This window comes from Microcaecilia unicolor, chromosome 6 (genome assembly GCF_901765095.1).
Source record: "Microcaecilia unicolor chromosome 6, aMicUni1.1, whole genome shotgun sequence".
Classification (NCBI taxonomy): Eukaryota; Metazoa; Chordata; class Amphibia; order Gymnophiona; family Siphonopidae; genus Microcaecilia; species Microcaecilia unicolor.
Window position 1 is genome coordinate 109,236,799 of NC_044036.1, and position 24,118 is coordinate 109,260,916.

A 24,118-nucleotide genomic window follows, 5' to 3' on the forward strand; every position below is an offset into this window, starting at 1 on the left:
AAGTGCACTGCACCCACTAAAAACTGCTCCAGGGACCTGCATACTGCTGTCATGGAGCTGGGTATGACATTTGAGGCTGGCATAGAGGCTGGCAAAAAAATGGTTTTTTATTTTTATTTTTGGGTGGGAGGAGGTTGGTGACCACTGGGGGAGTAAAGGGAGGTCATCCTCCATTCCCTCCAGTGGTCATCTGGTCAGTTGGGGCATCTTTTTGAGGCTTGGTTGTGAACAAAAAGGGACCAAGTAAAGTTGGTCAAATGCTCGTCAGGGCCGGCTTTCTTTTAACCACACCCCGCCCCGCCTTTTGTACACTGCTGACACAGAAAGCAGTTGAAGCCGGCCAAAATCGGCTTTCGATTATACCGATTTGGCCGGGTTTAGGAGATGGCCGGCCATCTCCCGATTTGTGTCAGAATATGGCCGACCTTCTCGTTCAAAAATAAGCAGGTTAGGGAGTTGCGTGTGTAAATTCTAATTATTGCCAATTAGTTCTCATTATTGCTTGTTAAGTGCTGTTAACAGCACTGATTGACTTGTTAAGTCAAATAAGCTACACACATTATTAGAGAATTTTCTTGGTTTTCACCATGGAATGCTAGGCGTGCTATATAGAATCTGGGGGATAACTGATAATATTCTAGAACCCATGCTCATAAGTGCTAGGCAAGCCCTTCCCAGGTCCATGTTCCCCTTGTAGTTGCATGCTATGGATTTTGCGTGCAGAATTTCTAGAATCCCGATTAGGGCCAGTTAACATGTAACTGCAAATTGGAGCCAATAAGCACTAATTAACAGCTATTGTAGCCTATTATTGCTTGTTGTCCACGTAGCTGCCACTTTGCATGCTAAGGGCTAGATTCAATATATGACACCAAAAAAATTGGTGCCAAAAAAGCGCTATTTTGTAAGCCATGTAAAGTTAGGCACGGTTTATAGAATAGTGTTTATGCCTGGGAATCATGAATTACTGTAGGAGCAGCCATTTACACCAAATGAAACATGGTGCAAATGTACGTGCCTAAGAGGTCCTTTTACCAAGCCACAGTAAAAGGTGGCCTGCAGTAGTGTAGGCGCATGTATTGGGCATGCACCAGACCAATTCTTACCGCATCAACATTAATGGGACGGGTAAAGGCCCTGTGGTAAAAATGAAACCAGCGTGCACCCTAAACCAGCCTGAGCCCTTAACGCCACCCATTGATCTAGTGATAAAGGCTCACACTCTACAACCGCGGTGACCGGTTGGCGTACGTGATGTGCCGATTACTGCCGGAACCAGTGCGCGTAGGAAGAAATAAATAAATAATTCATCCAGGCATTATGGGGCGCATGCCAAATCTGAAATTACTGCCAGGAGGGTGCACTGACCTGGTGGTAGTCTCATTTTTGCGCATGCTGCATGCGTGTAGAGCCTGCTGCGGTTTAGTAAAAGGGCCCCTCAATTAGGTGCATATCCCTGTTATTCTATAACAATGCACTTTAATTTTAGGAATGTCTCTGTTTCGCACATACCCCTCCCATTCTGCACCCCTTTTTCAGATTACACATCTAAAAATGTGTGCATAAATACCAATTAAATCTAATTACTGTCAATTATTTCTTGTTAAAAAGCCAATTATTGGTGCTAATTAGTTCATTATTCAATTAAATTGTGCACGCCCAAATTTGCATATGTAATTTTTGTCAAATTTTATAGATGTAGGGGTTAAGGGAGGAATTCTATATATAAAGTTACACACCAAAAAGATCCACACTGAGCCCTTTTCTATAAAGTGCACATAGCGCGTAAGTCATGCCTAACTTTGCAAGTAGCCTAATGGCTAATACAACAGCCTGAAAACCAGGGGACTTAGTTCAATTCCCACTGCAGCTCCTTCTGACTCTGGGCAAGTCACTTAACCCTTCAGTGCCACAGATACGGAAAATATGCCCATGACCTGCCTATGCCCCTCCCATGTGTGTTGTACGCAGGAAAAGCTCAGTGCCAAGTTACAGCACAGTGCATAGGGGAGATCCATGCCCAACTTCATTTAAGTCCCAATTAGCACCAATCAAATGGCCAGTTGGTGCCCATGGGCTCATTAAGTTGTGCACGGATATCAGATCCACATGCAAATTCCAGAGCCCAACTTTGGGTGACCTATATAGAATGCAACTTTATTCAATCAGGGGGTATATATACACATAAATTTATAGACTACTAGGATTTACGTAAGTGAACATACACTTCAGCAACTAAGTGCTAGCAGAGTGCTCACTGGTATTTTATAAAGTACATATACAGATGCATTAGTGTGTAAATGCAAGGTGGCATTCACTGGGGAGAAGTATGGGAGGGCATAAACTGGACCCCCACTTACAAGTTACTCATTAAAATGCTGCATTTAGGCAGATGCATTTGTTCCGGCCTTGACCTGGCATAGGTAGGCGTGCCTACATGTAGGTGTAGTGATGCTACCTTAACGCTAGCATTCTGTAATGGCACCTTAGCACACAGATGCCATTATAGAATTGGAACTCAGTGTGCGGCATCAGCGCATCTAACCAGAGGTGCCTCATTATAGAATTGCTCTGTAAGCATTTTTTTTCATAGACACAAAATGAGAGCAGCACTTTAGATATCAGTATCTAACTATTTTTCTTTATTTTCACATCATTGAATGGGAGGCAAGAAAGGATAGCAATAAATGGGGGTTCACTTTATGAAAAGGCATTATCATTGAAGTGCCGTATTCTGCGTGGACTGATCCACAGTTCAGTTCTTTTCAAAATGTTCATAAGTGATGTGGAAGGGCTCTCAGAAAAGGTTTACGTTTTTATACAAGATTGCAAAAAGATAAACAGGCTAGACATTTTCCCCTGGGTGCTAGACATGATGGTCAGATTTGTGTGTCCAAATTTGAGTGCATAAATTAATTGTGTAGCAAGTCCTTAACTATCAATAATTTAAACCTATAAATGTGTTTTTACATATGTAAATGTTGTTCAGCTATTCTAAAATCACTTTAAGTCTGTATCAATTAGCTCATTATGTAAAAATAGAATAACTTCTTGGGCAAAGAAGATCAACATTTAATTGTGCTTCATTCATAGACTAGGTTATTGTTCAGATATACCCTTGGAGCTGGAAGCTCAGTGGTTAGAAAATCTACAAAATTGATTGTGTCTTTAGAGAGTACAAAGTGTACTAGCTGGGTAGCCTCTTGTTTTAAGGATCAATGTGAAAAAAAAGGGATTTACTGAAACAAAGTGCTGGTGGCTATGTAGACTGCTGTGCTATGTATTTTGTACCCTCATTCACATTTGGAATCATTTTTATCATATGTTCAGAACAGTTGGTAAACTGAGAATATTTTTAAAGCTAGTTATGTCTAAAGCAACATTTTAACCCAAAGGATAGAAAAATCAGCTACACTGAGATGCTGTCCTCGCCAGTGTAGAAAACTAAAGTAACCTTTGAAGGCGATAACTTATATTCTGCAGAATTTAAAGTAACTGTGCCCTGTCCAATAGCTCACGTAAATGATATTTAGATTAACTGGGTATAAATTTTAGGAAAATTTAGCCCAAATGTACAAAAAAATGAGTTCAAGAAAATGTGTAAGAGATAAGGGATCTGATAGAGACCATGGGAGGGAGCTTGGCTAAGTCCCATGGTTGGCGGCGAACCCGGAAATTCAGTGCCGGGGCCATATCCAGAGACTGGCATTGAATATTTTTGGCCACTTAAAACATAGCCAGTTAAGCAACTATTCATCAGCTGACCAGCAAAGTTATAGCGGCCAAAGGTAGATCTGCTGTTTACAGGGGTCTATCTGGCCGCTAAACTTAGTCAGTCAGCCAATGAATATTGGTGCTAACTGGCTTTGTCGTGCAACATAGCCTGTGACCGGGCTAGCAACTAAGCAATAACATTCAGCCAAGAGAGCCGGCTATCTCGCATTGAATATTACCACTTAGCTGGGTTAATGCTATTTAAACAGCTAGGAGTCATTCCTGGCTGGTTTAATAGTTGTAAATATTGGCCGGAAGGAACAATCTTCATTGAAAAAAGTAATGGAGGGCAGTTCTGTAACCGGATTCCTACATTTACATGCTTCTGGTGTGTGTTAATGTACAGAATACTAGCACTTATTCACTCCCATAAAAGAGCCAGCAGGGTGTTTAAGTGCAATTCTGTAAGGGTGCACATAATTTGCATAGAGGGGCATTTTCAATATGATGTTTTAATTCGACTTTGGACATTTTGCTAAAAATGTTCAAAATCTGAATAGGAAAGAAGGTCATTTTCAAAAAAGAAAAACGTCTTTTTTTTTCAAAAATACTGTTTTGAATAAGGTTTTGTGATTTGGACTATGGTTTTTGGTCCATTTAAAAAATAAAAAGTCCAAGTTTAAAATACACAAAATCAAGCCATTGGGATATAGGAGGAGCCAGCATTTTTAGTAGACTGGTCCCCCAGAGATCCCAAGAAAGCAATGGAGCACCCTAGGATGCACTGCAATGAACTTCTTAAAATCTCCCAGGTACACATCTCACCACTGTTCCCTTATCTTGTCTGCTCAGCCCCCCCAAACCCCCCCAACCCCCCCCCCCAACTGTACACAACTACCATAGCCCTTATGGGTGAAGGGGGAACCTATGTGTGGGTACAGTGGGTTTCTGGAGAGTTTTGGAGGGCTCACAGTTTCCTCCACAAGTGTAACAGGTAGGAGGAGGTATGGGCCGGGGTCCACCTGTCTGCAGTGCACTGCACCCACCACAAGACTACTTCAGGGACCTGCATGCCTGAGTATAACATCTGAGGCTGGCATAGGGGCCGGCAAGTAATGTTTTTAATCACATTTTGTGGGAGTGGGAGGGGGTTAGTGACCACTGGGAAAGAAATGGAAGGTCACTCTGTTTCCTTCCAGTGATTATCTGGCCATTTAGGGCACCATTTTGTATCTTATTCATGATAAAAATAGGTCTAGCTCAAAACGCCTTAGTTTTAGTCCTGGATAGTTTTGTTTTGTTCCATTATGGCTGAAAAATGTCCAAGTGTTAGGAATACCCAGATCTTACCCTTTACCCGCCCCTGACACCCCTCTTGTGATTTGAACGCACTTCTGATGGACTTCATAGAAAAACGTCTAAAAATTGGTTTTGAAAATACCAGCTTGGACGTTTGTGTAAGAAAAAACATTCAAATGCAGATTTATGCCACGTTTTGGATGTTTTTCTCCCTGAAAATGAGCTCCATAGTGTGAAAATGCAAGGGAGTAAATATGGGTGGGGCTTCCACTTTCACTCATAACTTACAGAATACTGCAAGTTACACTCATCTCTGCTGCATTTATGTGTCTGTAGTAGTGCCAGGTCTATGGCTGGTAGAACTGTGGGCATGTAAAAGTAAGATGCACCTATACTGGGTTTTGATAGCATTCTATAATGGAATATGGGAGCCCATCCAGCTTATAATCGAACGAGAAAAACGCCCAAGTTCCGACCTAAATCGGGAGATGGGCGTTTATCTCACAAAAACGAATAAAGCGGTATAATCGAAAGCCGATTTTGGACGTTTTCAACTGCACTCCGTCGCGGATGCGGACAAAGTTGATGGGGGTGTGTCAGAGGTGTGGCGAAGGCGGAACTGGGGCGTGGTTATCTGCCGAACAGAGATGGGCGCATTTCACAGATAATGGGACAAAAGTATGCGTTTTTAGCTAGAATTTAGGGCACTTTTCCTGGACCCTGTTTTTTCACGAATAAGGCCCCAAAAAGTGCCCTAAATGACCAGATGACCACTGGAGGGAATCGGGGATGACCTCCCCTGACTCCCCCAGTGGTCATAAACCCCCTCCCACCACAAAAAATGATGTTTCACAACTTTTTATTTTGACCCTCAAATGTCATACCCACCTCCCTGGCAGCAGTATGCAGGTCCCTGGAGCAGTTGTTAGGGGGTGCAGTGGACTTCAGGCAGGTGGACCCAGGCCCATCCCCCCCTACCTGTTACAATTGTGCTGCTTAATGCTTAGTCGTCCAACCCCCCCCCGAACCCACTGTACCCACATGTAGGTGCCCCCCTTCACTCCTTAGGGCTATAGTAATGGTGTAGACTTGTGGGCAGTGGGTTTTGAGGGGGATTTGGGGGGCTCTCTTTTACCTTTTGTTCTGTTTTTGTAAAAGTGCCCCCTAGGGTGCCTGGTTGGTGTCCTGGCATGTTAGGGGGACCAGTGCACTACGACTCCTGGCCCCTCCCACGAACAAATGCCTTGGATTTATTCGTTTTTGAGCTGGGCGATTTCATTGTCCATTATCGCTGAAAAGCAAAAACGCCCAGCTCACAACTTGGCGAATAAAACATGGACGTCTAATTTTTTCGAAAATACGCTTGGGTCCGCCCCTTCACGGACCCGTTCTCTGAGATAAACGCCCATGGATATAGGCGTTTCTGTTCGATTATGCCCCTCCATATGATGTTTTAGAATAAGCTGTCACCATGCAGCATTGGGTACCTAAATGGAAGTGCCCACTTCTTGAATTGCTCCATTGTGACTGTGTGGTCAATATATTAAATACAAACTATGTAAATACATTTTAATCCATTTACAAAAAAGAAGGAATGTTTTAGGAGTGTTGCAGTGCTAAAGAATCAACAAGTGACAATATAAATTTGATAGTAAAGTACATGATCAAAAAAACAAAATAGTACAAAGAGCCTTCAAGAACGGGACAAGTCCTTTTATTCCACAGTGTAGATCAATCTTGAACATCAAAGATCTGACACGTGCCATGCTCTGGTACACAGCACCAGTGTCAGTGGTCGTTTGATTTCAAAAAGTCCAATGTCAACTTGCCCAGCATCCAAGCTGAAGGCAAGAAATAGAAACACTGTTCAGAATGTCCCAGCGTGGCATAGCCTCATAAGTATACAAGCAGAAACATGTCATATGTTACTTTTGTAGTAAACTGCTTTAAAACTTTAAGTAAAAAGTGAAATATCAAGTCAATAAATCAGATCAGATCAAATCAAATCAATCAAACAGCATAGGATACAATCTTCATAGAAATAGAACATTCAAAGCGGAGTGAGTTGAAGTTCATAGAATTAAAAGGTACAGCGATCAATCTCTTGCATAAACACAGTTTTGGAGATATATAGATTCGTTCCCCCTCATTCTATTATTTTAGTGCCTAAGGGTCCTGTTTACTAAGCCACATTATAGGCGCCTTAGCGCATATAACGTGCATTAGCCAAGTACGCACATTAACTGTGTATACACATACAATATCCCTATAGGTGTCTACACAGTTAGCACACATTCTAATTGTAGGTACATTAAAAATGCTAACATGCCTTAGTAAACAGGGCCCTAAAGGTCAGTATTATTTCCACATTAAAATGATAGAATACTCTTTATACATGGGTGAATTTATATTGCATGTGTAAGTGTTAGTTGAGCAGTCAGCACTATTCTCCTTCCACTGGAGACTAAATATGAAAGCGCAAAACCCTTAAGAGAGAAGCTCCACTGGCTCCTACTTAGGGAACGCATTGCGTTCAAGATCTGCACGATTGTACACAAAATCATTCCCGCGGATGCCCCAATCTACATGATAAACCTCATGGACCTACCTCCAAGAAATGCCACAAGATCATCCCGCAAATTTCTCAACCTACACTTCCCCAGCTGTAAAGGACTAAAATACAAGCAGATGCACGCCACCTCATTCTCTTACATAAGCACGCAATTGTGGAATGCATTGCCTACAGACCTGAGAACAATTGATGAAACAACTGTTTTCCGCAAATCTCTGAAGACTTATCTCTTCAACAAGGCCTACAATGAGAACCGATAGCCACACTAGTCCACCTCACCAATCCACTCAGTTAAGATAACCCACCTCCTATAATTACCCTACTCACCCTTCTTCTCTCTTCCCTCACTTAATTTCTACACAATACTAAATGTATCTGCTATCCTGTAAAGACAATATTTACAAAACTATGTAAGCCACATTGAGCCTGCAAATAGGTGGGATAATGTGGGATACAAATGCAATAAATAAAAAAATAAATAAATTTAGATGCACATTTCACATAGCAAGTCAATGCAAGTGGGCATACACGTGGGTGAGGCATGGGAAGGACATATGTGGGATATAGGCAAGGTTCCATGTATGCACTAACTTGTAGAATACAGTTATTATGCTCTAAAGTGCCACCATTAGGCACTCACAGTTACACCTGCTATGGATATGACATAAGTGGCCACCCCTGATTATTGTGGGCCCATTATACAGACAGCGGCACTCAGCATTTTGCTGACCACTCATGGGCACTAAACCCAGAAATTCAATGCTGTGACATGTCCAGGCACTGGTATTGAATTTCCGGGTTTGCAGAGCCAACTAACGTATAGCCAGTTAAGTCTGATATTCAGCACTTAACCGGCTATGGATTACCACCTAATGATGAGACAGACCTTTATGTGGTCCTATAGTTAACCTGGCTGGTTAAGTGCTGAATATCGGCACTTAACCAGCCAAGTGCCAATTCCGCCTCCAGAGCATCCCCAAAATAGCCAGTTTTTATTTCAGCATTGACCAGTTATTTTCAGGAGTACTAATCAGTTAAGTGTCACTAAAGACTAACGGTTAGCCCAGAACAAGCGATTTAACTGGCCAGGAGCCATTTCTGGCCAGTTAAATTGCTTTGAATATCAAAAGCATGCATGCATACATTTAGATGCCGATTTATACTAGTATTCTTTAACAGAATCTTGGTACCCATAGGAGTCAGAATGGGGGCGGGGGGGGGGAGGAACCATGGGTGCCATGGCACTCCCAAAAATCCATAGGGGGCAGGAGGTGTACCAGGTTATCCCCACTCCCACCTGACACCGCCATTGCTGCTGCAACCACTGCTGCTGCTGCTGTTTCATCAGTGGTGGCAAAACAAACAAAAAGAGATTGTGGGCTGCACTGTTCCTGCTCGGGGCTGCCGACTCTGCCCCAGAACAGGAAATTATATTAGAGTGGAGGCAGGACCAGCAGCTATGAGTAGGAAAAGAGTGGCCCTGTGATTCTTTCACTTTTGTTTTACCACAATTGCTGCTGTTGGTCTGTATAAACAGTGGTGGTGGAGATGTTTGGTGGGAGTGGGGAGAGAGGTGGTAGATGCTGGATGTTTTGGGGCAGCAAAATTGGGCAGACACTTGATGTTGGGGAAGAAGGGGACAGATGCTAGATTTAGGGGAAGAAGGGGACAGATGCTGATGTAGGGGGAGATTGGGACAAATGCTGGACATTGGAAAGAGAGAAAGATGCTGGGTGTAGGGGGACAGGGAGACACATGCTGGATGAGGGGGACAGAGGGGACATATGCCAGATGGAAGAGGGGAGAGAGGGGCAGATGCCAGAAGGGAGGGGCAGATGCTAGATAGAAAAGGGGAAGAGAGGGGGCAGATGCTGGATACATGGAGGGAGACAGAAGGTAGACGCTGGATGGAACTAGAGAGAGAGAGAGAGAGAGAGAGAGAGAGAGAGAGAGAGGGATCAGACACTGGATAGGGGGTAGAAATAAGGACAGATGCTGGATGGAGGGGAACAGAGAAGGGGCAGACATTGGACGGAAAGAGGGAAGGAGAGAGAGATAGAAGATTGACTCTGGATGGGAAGGGAAAGAGAGAGGGGGCACACACTGTATAGAAAGGTGGGAGAGAGATGGGATAGACATTGGATGGAGGGAGGAGCAGAGAAAATGGGCAGAAGCTGGATGGAAATAGGGAGAGAGAGGAGGCAGATGTTGTATGGAGGGGGAGAATAGAAAAAAGGTAGATGCTGGATGGAAGAGGGGAGAAAGAAGACAGATGCTGGATTGGGGAGAAAGAGGGCACATGTTGGATAGAAGGGAGAGAAAAATAGGGCACACACTGGAATAAAGGAGTGAAAGAGGGCACACATTGAAAAGAAGGAGAGAAAGAGGGCATATGCTGGATGGAAGTAGTAGAGAGAGGGGTAAAATGCTGAATGGGAGGGGGAAGAAAGAGAATAGAATTAGTGAGGGACTGGGAAATCAGAGAAAGTGAAATAGGAGAGCCAGAGTGAGGGAAAGAAATGATAAGCTGTAGGTAGACACAGTAAATAAAAAGGAAAAAAAATGTAATCTGGACAGAGGCAGAAAAATAAATTGAAGAAAGCTTAAATGAAAAGGAGAAGTAAGGAGAGAAAAATGACAAGTGGACAGGTAATCTTGACAAGAGAGTTAAGAAGACAATGAGGAAAGCAGAATCAAGAGACTAGGACAAACACAATTAGAAAAAGTAAATGGTCAGACAACAAAGGTAGATAAAATGATTTTATTTTTAGTTTAGGATAAAGTAGTGTGGTAGCTGTGTTAATAATAATTACAGGAAATAGAAATACAGTAGCATCTTTATTGAACTAATTTTAAAATACATTTTTGACAAATGTTTGGAGACCAAATCCTCCTTTCTCATGTCAGTACTGGCTACCATAACAGCAATATATTGGAAAAAGGTTTTGGCCTCTGAAAGCTAATTGAAAAATGTATTTAATCCAATAAAATGGTATAATCATTTTATTGGATTAAATACATTTATTGGATTAAATACATAATTTCCATTTTTTGTTTTGTTGGCATTTGTTAACTTAAGGGTCCTTTTACTAAGGCACGCTAATAATTAGTGTGTGCTAAATGATAAAATGCCCATAGGGATATACCGCTGGATTATATATAGCACGCCTAGAGATCGTGCCAATATCAGCGCAGATTCTATAACAATGTGGTAACGATTAGTGTTCGCTAAATAATAAGACACTCATGGGCGCTGATAACAGCACTTAACAAGCAATAATGAGCACTAATTGGCACTAATTAGAATTTAGGCACACAACCTACTAAGCATATTCTAAAATGAGGGGTGCCTAACGTCTAACACACGCAGGCATAGAGGGGCGTGGTTATGGGCGGGGAAATGGGCATTTTGTGGGTGTTCCAAAATTTACACACCTAGTTATAGAATATGGCCCAGTATGGCTCAACCTACATGCTAGGATGTACGCCACGTTTTCATTGGTGTAAATGGATACGCGTAGATTGTCCAAAATTTCAAGGAGCAGCACTGGCCTCCCTGTTCCTCAGCCTGCAGCTGTATTAGGTACAACTAATACAGATAAATCATATTATCTATATTAGTTATACCTAATCTTTAGTAATGCAAGCGCTTACTAAAGACTAGCTGAGCTGAAGCCTTGTGTCCATTTTATAGCCTCCCAAAAACATTTATAGGTAAATTATATTATGGTTGCCAGTAACTTCACTGTTCACATGGCCAATGGAAAGATGCTGGACTGATGAACTAGAGCTGACAGAGAGCCAAGTATTAAAGTACATGTGTATATTTTCAGAATACTTCAAATACTTTTCTGTTTAATATGCTGCACTGTTTTACATACATTATTTTGATTTTTTTTGGTACATAATTCTCTGAAGTGTATTACAGTATGCATAATACCATCAGTAACAGAGGTACTGGGGGAGGCAGCTTGTAGACAGTGAAGGGGCCCTTCCCTGCTGTGTTCAAAAGTGCCCCTACTGTCCTTTATTTTTTATTAGAAGTGGATCTTGTATAGGGGGGCAGTGTTCCCTGTAAACTGCAGTATACATCCAGTAGCTGAGTAAAATTCAGAGTAGCAATAAACATGGACTACAGGTGAACAAGGAGGGAAAGCATGCAGAGCATGGCTCATGGAATTCTACCTCCCTGCAAGTATTTATGTATGTGTGTGTGTGTGTTATTTGTAAGAAGTGTTCACAATGTATGTAACATCAGTCCTTAGAGGGAACATTGCTCCAACTTCTCCTTCTCTCCACTTGTCGCCCCCAAACAAAAAGACGTTCCGCTGCCCCTGTTGGTGCCAGATACCATTATAGAATTTGCACTCAGCACACTGTATCTAGGCACCTAACTTTGACACCCAGTTATAGAACTGCCCCCTTGAAGTCTAGAGGTTGTAGATTTTTCTCTAGATCAATTTTTAAAATAAATAAAAAAAAATGCAGATGCAGGAAAGTAGACATATCTGGGTATATTTATGGTAGATTTCTTCCAGTTTTTCATGTTTGTTACAATAGCACCGATTTTAATATTTAAGAAGGCTAGTAAAATTCACCTATAGCCAATTGGGGGAGAAGAAAGGCAAATCTTCCAATTTCCTGAATGAATCGAGAAGAAACCTGCCTAAACCACAGAAGTATTACATTTACACAGCTTGAATTGTGACCTTCAGCACTTCCTAGAAATTCCTTACAAAGGCAAAATGCTTGAATTGAGGTACTATGATTATTTATATGAAAACCAATGTCTTGAATAACTATGTGCATTACTGTGCATTTGTGATAAGGCTTATGTATTGCCTGATTGAATCTGAGAATATTGATAGTATCTGATTGAATTTATATATTTTTATATATCTGTATTTAGGGTCCTCAAGGGCCTCAGGGACCTGTTGGATTTCCAGGACCAAAAGGACCTCCTGTAAGTATCTTTGGTTTGATTTGCTTTGCTAAACTATTTTTGAATAAAATTAAAAGCTGAGGTTTTATGTAGTGTTAATAGAATGAATGATAGAATACCCTTCAGTTTGTAGTGTTTAGTACTTTTTGCGCTAATATTCAAAGCAAGTTGTGTGTTTGTTGCCGGCAGCAAATAGAAAACTTGCTTATTTGTTGATACTAAAAAAATAAATGAATGATATCAAGCCATTTAATTCATTGATATTTTCCTTTTAATTAGGGGCTGGGTTTGGGGAGCTGCGATGGTGGCAGCATGGATTATCGGTTTAGCAGCAATATTCAGCAAATAGATAAATAATTTATACCTTTAGTTTAGGCCTGAGAATCAGGCCTAAATGAAACGGATAGTAGTGGTACAGCCACTGGTCATTATGGGATCCTAAAAGGATTTCTATGCCGCTGCGGCCATTTCGAAGGGGAGCCATTAGCGCCATCTATTTAGGAAGTGGTAAGGGCTCTTGTGCTAACCTGGTGCAAAACATTTCAAAAAAATCTGACAAGCCTTGGGGGCAAGCACTACCTCAAGGCTCCTGTGAGCCCGGCATTAGTGCCAGATTGGTATGTGGCAATGTGGAAGTACAGGTACCCCCGCTTTGTAAAAGGGGAAGGGGAAATGGGACTTGATATACCACCTTTCTGAGGTTTTTGCAACTACATTCAAGGTGGTTTACATATATTCAGGTACTTATTTTGTACCAGGGGCAATGGAGGATTAAGTGACTTGCCCAAAGTCACAAGGAGCTGCAGTGAGAACTGAACTCAGTTCCCCAGGATCAAAGTCTACTGAACTAACCACTAGGCTACTCCACTCCAAAGGGACCCAAAATGAAGTAAAATAACAAAACATTCATTCTAACTGACCACACAAAAATAAGATGACACCAAAAACAAAAGGGAGAGGGAGAATAGCACAACATAATTAAAAGCCTGTTAAAATAGTTTTGAGTTGAAATACAATTAACTGAACACAGAAGAAAAAAGAGTTAATAGGGAATTTGAGTAAGGAGAGGGGCCTATGGACTTGTGCTGATTGGGACGGGGATTGGAAGGGGATGCCGTTGCAAGGGTTGAGGAATATGATTGGGGGGGGGGTGGGAGGTTGGGGACAGATTCAGGGTAGTGTCAGGGTAGGGAGGTGGATGCCCAAGAAAGATCTATAATGGGGCAGGATTGGGAGAATTATTTGAAAGGGCCATGGCCACGTTACTGGGCTGCCGGTAGCACAGCTACACTTACAGCCACCTCTTGAGGTGACAGTAAATGCAGCCACACTATCAGCAATCATTACAACTAGCACATGGTACCAACCGGTGCACTAGCTGTCACCAATGGCCACGCCTCTACTCCACTCCTGTCACACCCCTCACCGCGTTAGGCAGCTACCCCAGTATTCTATATATCGCACCTTGATTTCTGCATATTCCACAACAATGGGTAGAACTTAGGGGCCCTTTTACTAAACTGTGGTAAAAAGTGGCCTGCAGTACTGTGGATGCATGAAATTGGTGCACACTGGATCATTTTTTACCGTGGCTAGGAAAAAAGGCTTATTTTAATGGGGCAGTAAATGGCCGTGCACTAAAATTAAAAGTAGCATTCGGCTATTTACTGCCTGAGCCTTTCTGCTATGGATTGACATAGCTTTAAGAGCTCAGGCACTACTCGTATGATAGTCATACAAAATGCGCCAATGTGCCTGCGCTGCCGATTACCACCAGGAATGCCTGTGCAGTGAAAAATAGAATTTTCTACTGCAGGAAACAGCACACACCAACTTTAGAACTACCGCTGAGTGCTTGCGCTACCCCAGCGGTAGAGTTGATTTGGCGCACGCTTCCTGCGCATTAGTCCTACCATTGCTTAGTAAGAAGTTCAGTTAACAAGCTAATCAGTGCATGATAATTGTATGTTAACAAGCAATTATCAACACTAATTAGAATGTATGCACACTACTTGCTAAGCATAGTTTGTAACGTAGTGCGCATAAATTCTAAGTCACGTGGAGGGGCATAATCGAATGGAGTGCCCAGGTTTTCCTGAGGGCGTCCTCGCAGGACGTCCCCACGAAGGGGTGGGGAAACCCTTATTATCAAAACAAGATGGGCGGCCATCTTTTTTTCGATAATACGGTCGTGGATGCCCAAATCTCAACATTTAGGTCGTCCTTAGAGATGGTCGTCCCTAATTTCCGGCGATAATGGAAACCAGGATGCCCATCTCAGAAACGACTAAATCCAAGCCATTTGGTCATGGGAGGAGCCAGCATTCGAAGTGCACTGGTCCCCCTGACATGCCAGGACACCAACCAGGCTCCCTAGGGGATACTGCAGTGGACTTCTGAAAAAGCTCCCAGGTGCATAGCTCCCTTACCTTGTGTGCTGAGCCCCCCAGCCCCCCCCCCCAAAATCCACTCCCCACAACTGTACACCACTACCATAGGGATGAAGGGGGGCACCTAGATGTGGGTAAAGTGGGTTTGTGGTGGGTTTTGAAGGGCTCACATTTACCAACACAAGTTTAACAGGTGGGGAGGGGGGGTAGGCCTGGGTCCGCCTGCCTGAAGTGCACTGCAGTACCCACTAAAACTGCTCCAGGGACCTGCATACTGCTGTCATGGAGCTGGGTATGATATTTGAGGCTGGCATAGAGACTGGAAAAATATTTTAATTTTTTGTTTAGGGTGGAAGGGGGTTAGTGACCACTTGGGGAGTAGGGGGAGGTTATCCCCGATTCCCTCCGGTGGTCATCTGGTCATTTAGAGCACATTTTTGTGACTTGGTCGTAAAGAAAAGGACCAAGTAAAGTCGACCAAGTGTTCGTCAAGGACGCCCTTCTTTTTTCCATTATCGGCCAAGGGCGCCCATGTGTTAAGCACGCCCCAGTCCCGCCTTCGTTATGCTTCTGACACGCCCCCATAAACTTTGGTCGTCCCCATGACGGAAAGCAGTTGAGGATGCCCAAAATCGGCTTTCGATTATGCCGATTTGGGTGACCCTGGGAGAAGGACGTCCATTTCCAGATTTGTGTCGAAAGATGGGCGTCCTTCTCTTTCGAAAATAAGCCTGATAGTTCAGAAGTCGGCATGGTTATAGGAGTGGAATGGGTGGGTCATGAGCATTTCTAAAATCTATGTGTGTTGTTATAGAATACACCTGCTCGGCACCTAATTAAGGTGTAGGGATTTTCACAAGGTTTTATTTGGCCACACCTAAATTTAGTCTCACAGAGCAGCACTTGGCTTGTTCTAAATGTAGGCCTAAATTAAAGCGTACTTTATAGAATATGCTTTCCAGACAGAAATTGAGGTGCACTGTATAAAATCTAGCCCCTGGTGTTGTTTTCTTTGCTATATTAGGTTCATGAGATGGACTTAATATAGCAGTAAAGGAATACAAATTCATTTACTGATTCCTCCTCATATATGGGAATGCAGATATGCAGTGTACATAATGAACATAAAACCATATTATACATTTAATAAAAGAAAAAAACATTTTAACAAAACTAAATTATTTTTATTTATGACAGAACCAAAATTTTAGAGGGTCTATCCTATCTTACCATTTTCCCCTAAAAGACTTACTTGCATTTTTAAACAAACTGTAGTCATGCTGTATATATCTAAGCAGATGTAGAAATTTGTGAAATAGTCTAGCAGCCATCAATATTCTAAATATGTACATAAATTGTGCTTATAATATGACCCGTGCCATTTCATTTTAATTCTTGCCTTAAATGTTTGTGCAGTCAGCTTCATTTTTCTCACTTATTCTACAGTATCATGCCATAATTGAATTTTCCACCCTGCCCCATACACGGTTGCTCATTTAGACCACCATTCTGCTAGATTCCTGAGCCACTAAAAGCTTTCAGTATCATTAGATATGTATCTCAGAGCACAAAACATATTTCAGTTATCCCAGGGGATATTTAACATTATTTCGCAGACATTTACTTTGTTTCATAATAACTTGTGCACACTGCAAATTTCACAGAATAGAGATCAGAATGAAATGCAGTTTGATAGAGAGGAACTTGGGTACTTAATACATTCACTGAGATACACTACAATAGAATTTTGTTGCTATTCCTCATAAAGGAACTTCTGGTGTGTGCTGATTAGAACGGGAGGAGGGGGCAACTGTCACTCAGGAGCGCATGGTATGGAGTGAGGTATCCTTGAAGGACATTATTATAACAGTCAATATAAATATACGAGAACAGTGGTCAAAACACAGAGAAAACCCAAAAATCCAAGTTTAAACCTTCATCAACATTTTTCTGCTTAAATGCCCACCATATTACTTTAATTATTTAAGGGGCCCTTTTACTAAGGTGTGCTGAAAAAATGGCCTGTGGTAGTGTAGACATGTATTTTGGGTGCGCGCAGAATTATTTTGTAGCGCACCTACAAAAATTGCCTCTTTTTTTTGGCCGAAAACAGATATGCGGCAAAATGAAAATTGCCGAGCATCCCTTTTGGGTCTGAGACCTTACTGCAAGCCATTGACCTAGAGATAAGGTCTCATACGGCAACTAGGCAGTAATGGTCTATGTGCATCAAATGTCACTTGACGTGTGTAGCTGCCACACGCCAGAAAATAATAAATGTTTTTCAGATGCGCGTAGCTGACGTGCACCAAAATTGAAATTACCACAAGGGCCATGCGGTAACTGGGCAGTAACTCCAATTTGGCATGTGTTGGGTTCTCATAGGCACCTATGTGGCTTAGTAAAAGGGTCCCTAAATCGAGTAGGAAAAAGCCTCAGAATATGGTGTAGCTGTCAAGCAGTCAAGCTACTGTCTCTTTAATCATTGGCTAAAAAAACCTCCCCGATTTTCACAAATTGCCTATTAATATCTTTTCTTAATTTTTATGCCCTAGCTGCTCCCTATGGACTGTATAAATGCCTGTAATTGCCTTTGAAATTTGAACACAGTAAAACAAATTGTTTAACTTGAAAGACTGTTTTATTTAAATCAAGAAAAGGTATTAATAGGCGATTTGTGAAAAATGGGGAGGTTTTTTTAGCCAATGATTGAAGAGAAGATAGCTTGTCTACTTGACAACTACTCCATATTTTGAGGCTTTTTCCTACACCAATTTAAATAATTAAAGCAACATGGTGGTCATTTAAGTAGATACATTTTGTTAAAGGTTTACAGTGGGATTTTTTGGTTTACTATTATAGCTGGACATTTAGGGAATCCCAACAGAGACCTTTCAACAAAGGTGAAAGAAAGCCAGGAGTGTTTAAAGGTAGAACACAGCAAAGGTTGCAAATTATCCCTGTCAACTTCTAAGCAGCTTGAATACAAATGCTAGAAATCTAAAAAATAAGATAGGAGAGTTACAGTATATAGCACTAAGGGCCCCTTTTACTAAGCCGTAGTAGGGCTACTGTATGGGTAGTGTGTGCCAAATCAACCCTAATGCCGAGGTTGCATAGGCACCAAGTGGTAGTTCCAAAATTAGAGCATGCAGTTTCCTGCTATAAAAAATAATTTTCTATTTTCTACTGTGGGGGGTGTTTCCAGCAGTAATTAGTAGCACAGCTACATTGCCGCGCACTGCCTGGTTACCGCTCAAGTAGCATATGATTCCTTACCACCTTCTAAATAGGTGGCGGTAAGGGCTCAGTAAATAGCCACGTGCTAATTTTAATATTAACGCACCTCTATTTACTGCTCCATTTAAAAAAGAGGTCTTATTCCTACCGCCATATAAAATGGACCAGCACGCACCAATTTCACTGTCAAAACTAGCACAGGCCACTTTTGGCTTAGTAAAATGGCCCCTAAATGAATAGATAGATATAATAGATATCTCAGAGGAGGAAGGAGGACAATCAATTGGACACTGTGTTACTAGGGTACAAAATTATATTGCAGTGATAGGCTGAATCAAATTGGAGGAGGGGGGGGGCTGCATTGTATCATAAAGACATAACTGAGTCAAACAAAATAAGGTCCCTGTTTACAAAGGCATGCTAGTATTTTTAACGAGCGATAACCGTATAGATGCCCATACTACTACTACTACTACTATTAATAATTTCTATATAGTGCTACTAGATGTACGCAGCACTGTACATATTATAAGCAGGTACTTTCTCTGTCTCTAGAGGACTAACAATCAAAGTTTTTGTACCTGGGGCAATGGAGGGTTAATGTTATAGGCATCTACATGGTTAGTGCGTGCTAAAAGCACTAGAGTGCCTTAGCAAATAGGACTCTAAAAATTCTGCATGAAACAGACAGCAACATGGAATTCTTCTGGATAGAAATTCCATGTGTGAAGGGAAAGAATATACATGTAAGGCTATACTTCCATCTGCGTGGCCAAAACAATCAGAGAGCTGAAGATATTTTAACAGAAATTTAAAAAGCTAGCAAATTTTGCAACAGTATAATAATGGGTGATTTCAATTGCCCCAGTATTGACTGGTTAAATGACACATCAGGGAGTGCTAGGGGAGTAAAATTCCTAGACATAAGAAATTACCGATTCTTGGAGCAACTAATCCAGAAACCATCAAGAGGGGGAACTTTTTTAGATCCGCTCCCCAGTACCTCTCCACTCTTGTCTCTCCCTACGCCCCCCCTCGGGTACACTGTTCTGTGGATAAATCTCTCTTGTCTGTCCCCTTCTCCTCTACTGCTAATTCCAGACTCCGTTCCTTTTATCTTGCTGCACCTCACGCCTGGAATAGACTTCCGGAACCTGTACGTCTAGCCCCGTCTTTCGCCGTTTTCAAATTCAGGATAGAAAAGCCCACCTCTTTAATGCTGCTTTTGACTCCTAACCACTACTCACTTGCCCTGTACCCTTTTATCCCCACCTCTTTAATTCTCTTACCTCTTAGTTGTTCTGTCTGTTTGCCTGTCCTATTTAGATTGTGAGCTCTTTGAGCAGGGACTTTCTTTTCATGTATGGTGTACAGCGCTGCGTATGCCTTGTAGCGCTATAGAAGTGATAAGTAGTAGTAGTAGTAGTAGAAGTAGTAGTAGATCAAGTCCTTAGCAGAATGCAGAACTTAGTACATGAGGTAATGGTGTTGGATCTGCTGCGACACAGTGATCATAACATGATTAAATCTGACTTAATAACTGGAGTGCAGTCACTAAAGGGCCCTTTTACTAAAGGGCTACCATGCAGCAACCCAGAATTACCGCCGGCCCAACATGAGTGCCAGTGGTAGTTCCACCCCCAGCTCATGCCATTTCTGGCAGTAGCAGAAATATTGAAAAATATTTCTGCAAGGGGTTACCCAACGGTAGTGTTTCTGGGTTAGGAAAGGTTTGGACAAGTTCCTGGAGGAAAAGTCCATATTCTGCTATTAAGATAGACATGGGGAAAGTCACTGGTTGTCACTGGAATCAGTAATATGAATTTTGCTACTATTTGGGATTCTGTCAGGTACTTGTGACCTGAATTGGCCACTGTTGGAAGCAGGATACTGGGCTAGATGGACCATTGATCTGATCCAGTATGACTATTCGTATGTTTTTATGTTCATATCAACCTGTTTTTTCACCATATTCAATTTTTATTTATTAAAGTCTCTATCTTCCAAAACTCAGTAGTGTTCAAAATGTTATGTGCAGACATATACACTTCTGGGACAGAGCAAAAGACATCTGAAGCTTTTCTAAATATCTCTCAAAGTCTGTTTAGTAAATCCTGAAAACTAATGTGGATTCAGTAGGAAAACAGGCTAGATTCAAGGCCTTCAAAATCACTTCCTGAAATGTATATATAGCAGTACAACATGGGGGTGGTTTGTTTACTTATCATTCAAAAAATTTATTTAGTTCAAATAGTTATTAAATTATGTTTTATTTATCTATTCATTTCTTTGTTGTTTTATTTGTTAAACTGTATTTCTATGTATTCTTGTGGGCTAACAGCAATGACACTCCTTGTAGTTTGTAATCCTAAATATAAGCATTGATCACCACTAGAGGTCCCTCTTTAACCTTAATTGATAGATTAACCAACCATATTTATTTTTGTGTTCATAAACTGGCGTGGACATAATTTTACTTCCAAAGGATAAAATTATAGTTTAAAAAATTAGACTCAATCACATTTTGTTTTTCAGGTGTTTAAGAGATGAAATAATACTGTTCTTTTTCCATTTAGGGACCACCTGGAAAGGATGGATTACCTGGTCACCCAGGTCAGCGAGGAGAAACTGTAAGTACATTTGTTCAAAATAGGGTTAATTTTTATTTTTATATAAACATTTGTTGTGAGATATTTTAAAAGAGTTCCATACTTTATTTGTAGAAGGGCACTAAATACATAAAGATATTCCAATAAGTTTTATGAATATCTTTATTCATAAAATTCAGAAAACTTATACACATAGATTGAACCATTGAATGGTCCTAAACTTATGTGGATAAGGGGCCCTTTTACTAAAGGGTTAGCGCGTGGCAACGAGCTTGCTACACGCCAATCTGGAGCTAGTGCTGGATCCGGAGGTAATTCCCACCCCCAGCGTGCGCCATTTCTAGCGCTACAGTCATTTTTTTAGATTTTTGTAGTACTGAACTTAACCGGCGGTAATTGGGCAGCACCATGGTACTGCCTGGTTACCACCTGATTAGTGGGGGAGTTTTTACTGCCATCTCAATGGGTGGCGGTAAGGGCTCTCCACCAAAATAGCCATGTGGTAATTGTTTCACTTACTACACGGCCATTTATGTTCCCCAAAATGGCCAGCCTTTTACCTGCTGTGGTAAAAGGGGGTCTCAGCATGCATCAGAAACATGCACTGATGCTAGCACAGGCTCCTTTTAACTGCAGCTTAGTAAAAGGGGCCCTTAGTGATCTATATAAGCGTTTGATTGCTATTTCTGTAGTTCCAGCTGAATATTGCTGCTCTCCAGAGAAATTAGGGTCCTGCCTCTGGAATACCCATTGCCTCTCCTAAAGTTATGTACATATATTTTAGCTTTTTATTAGCCTAAAATGGCAATTCAATAACTGGGTGCATGCAGTTATATGCATCTTGATTGTGTAAGTGCACAGAAAGGTGCAACTTACATGCATATGTGTACTGAATGTTGTTCTACAAGATAGCACTTTTATGGCGTAGCACATAACTGCAAGAGGGCATACATATGGGTGGAGCATAGGAGGGGTGTGAGCATGTCTCCACCATCTCCCCAATTCTATATATGGCACCCAGAATTATGTGCCCAACGAACCAATTAACATCAATGATTGGGCACTAACAACCTGTTAATTGGCACTCATTAAAATTTGCACACTCATCTGGCCAAGTGCTATTCTATAGGGCATGGCACCTAACTACCAACATGTAACTCAAAAGGGTGTGTGGCCATGGGCATGTCCGAGGCATTCCAAAAAATTGCGTACAGAGTTGTAGAATATGGCCTCAGTGCGCCTAACCTGAGCACCATCATTTCACCAGGTTTCACCAGGTAAAAGCCTGGTACCTACAGTTAGATGAGAGAATCAGAACATGCCTTTTATAGAATCACACATAGGGCTAGACTGTATATTGTAGAAAGTCTCTTGCTGGTCCAGGCGGTGGAGCCCTGCCCCCACCAGCTAAGAGCTCCTTTTCTTCCTTTTTTCTTTCTTCAGCCGGCTTTTTTCCTACAGCTCACTAGAGCCAGGGCTGTTTAAACACAGGTTAATTTACAGCCGGGCCTTTCTCACACCTCTCACTAGAGCCAGGCTGTTTAAACACAGTCTCAAAATATAGCCAGGCTTTGCAAACACCGTCCCCAAAATGTAGCCAGGCTTTTCAAACACCTTCTCCAAAATGTAGCCAGGCTTTTCAAACCCAGTCTCCAAAATGTAGCCAGGCCTTTCAAACACAGGCCCAAAGTATAGCCAGGCTTTGCAAACCCAGTCCCCAAAATGTAGCCAGGCTTTTCAAACACCTTCTCCAAAATGTAGCCAGGCTTTTCAAACACAGTCTCCAAAATGTAGCCAGGCTTTTCAAACACAGGCCCAAAATATAGCCAGGCTTTTCAAACCCAGTCTCAAACACAGGCCCAAAATATAGCCAGGCTTTTCAAACACAGTCTCAAACACAGGCCCAAAATATATCCAGGCTTCTCAAACACAGTCTCAAAATGTAGCCAAGCTTTTCAAACACAGTCTCAAAATATAGCCCGGCTTTGCAAACACAGTCTCAATGGCAGCCCTGCTTTTTCAAATACAACCCTACTTGCAGGGAGGCTCCTTTAAACCCAGTCCCAATTGTAGTAAGGTTCTTTTACCCACAGTCTCCATTGCAGCAATGCTCTTTTAAACACAGTCCCCATTGAAGCAATGCTTTTCCAAACACAGCCCTAATTGCAGTAAGGCTCTTTTCAACACAGTCCCAATTGCAGCACTGCTTTTCCAAATACAGCCCTACTTGCAGTAAGGCTCTTTTAAACACAGTCCCAATTGCATTCAGGCTTTGTGCGGGGTCAAAGCCTCGGGTCCCACCCTCTTGGTCAGCCTTATTCTCCTGACCTCCTCCCGCTTGACCCGGGCAGCCCACTATACCTCCTGCTCTGACTGAGTCAGAGCCAACAGTTCCATGGGTTCCTCTGGTACATCCTCTGGTTCTCCTTGTTCCATCTCCTCTGGCTCATCTCCCCCCCTCTCCTCAGGAGCCCAGTCCATTTTCTCCTCTCCCCACCCCTCTTGCAGCTGGTTCCCTTTTTCCTCATTAACCGGGCTCTGGGGCTTTTCTTTCCCCGCCCACTTATTCCACCACCTTTTCCACCAAGGTGGAGCCTCAGCTTTCTCCCTTTTTGGTTGGCCCCCTTCTGGAGCTTCTGGGATGTGCACCCTATTTCTCCTCTTTACTAGGTGCTCTCCTGGGGCTTTCTGGGACTTGTAGTTTTCTACCCTTATGTCCCTCTTGGGCAGGATCGGCCCCTCCCCGGTATCTTCTTTCCTTTTTTGGTAGCTGGGGTTCCTCCCCAGCCTATTTCTTCCTGCATGCTCCTTACCATACTCCTTACAATATATGGTACTTGAAAAATCCGCACGGAAAAAAAATGTGCCTAAAATTTATAGAATCGGCTTAAATTTTCATGTGGTATATAGAAATACGAATTACAAACTCGCTCCAGTCTATTAGTTACAAAATATCTTTATTGAACACATGTGCTTCAAAACAACGCACATGCATTTAAAACCACCTATAACAAAAAATACTCACTCATACCTTCCATACAAACCGGCGTTTGTATGAGGACCAAGTTAACAGCAGATGTGGGAGTGACATACTCATTCTGCTCATCAAGTACCTGAAGACGACTGAAAGTTGTTTTACTCATTTTGAAAACTGTGTTAGAGACTATTACAACAACCTCCAGAACATCATTGTGAAATTGGGAAATCACAGAGAACTGTGATAGAGACGGTTTTTCTAACTCTGTGGAGATCACTTGTGATTTGTGAAGTAGCAAGTATTTATGTGATAAGTGGTGTTAAAATATTCAGGAAAACATCACTAACGTGAGATTGTAACAAATTATAAAAGCAT

At 42.0% G+C, this 24,118-nt stretch overlaps 1 protein-coding gene across 2 annotated transcripts in view; it reads left to right on the top strand.

Moving 5' to 3' along the window:
* COL11A1 (collagen type XI alpha 1 chain) overlaps window positions 1-24,118 on the top strand; it is a 700,769-nt gene that overhangs the window by 424,479 nt on the left and 252,172 nt on the right. For both annotated transcript variants that reach the window (XM_030205574.1, XM_030205575.1), the window contains 2 exons: window positions 12,495-12,548; window positions 20,734-20,787. In XM_030205574.1, the coding sequence (XP_030061434.1) occupies window positions 12,495-12,548; window positions 20,734-20,787 (108 nt within the window). The remainder of the gene's footprint in view (window positions 1-12,494; window positions 12,549-20,733; window positions 20,788-24,118) is intronic.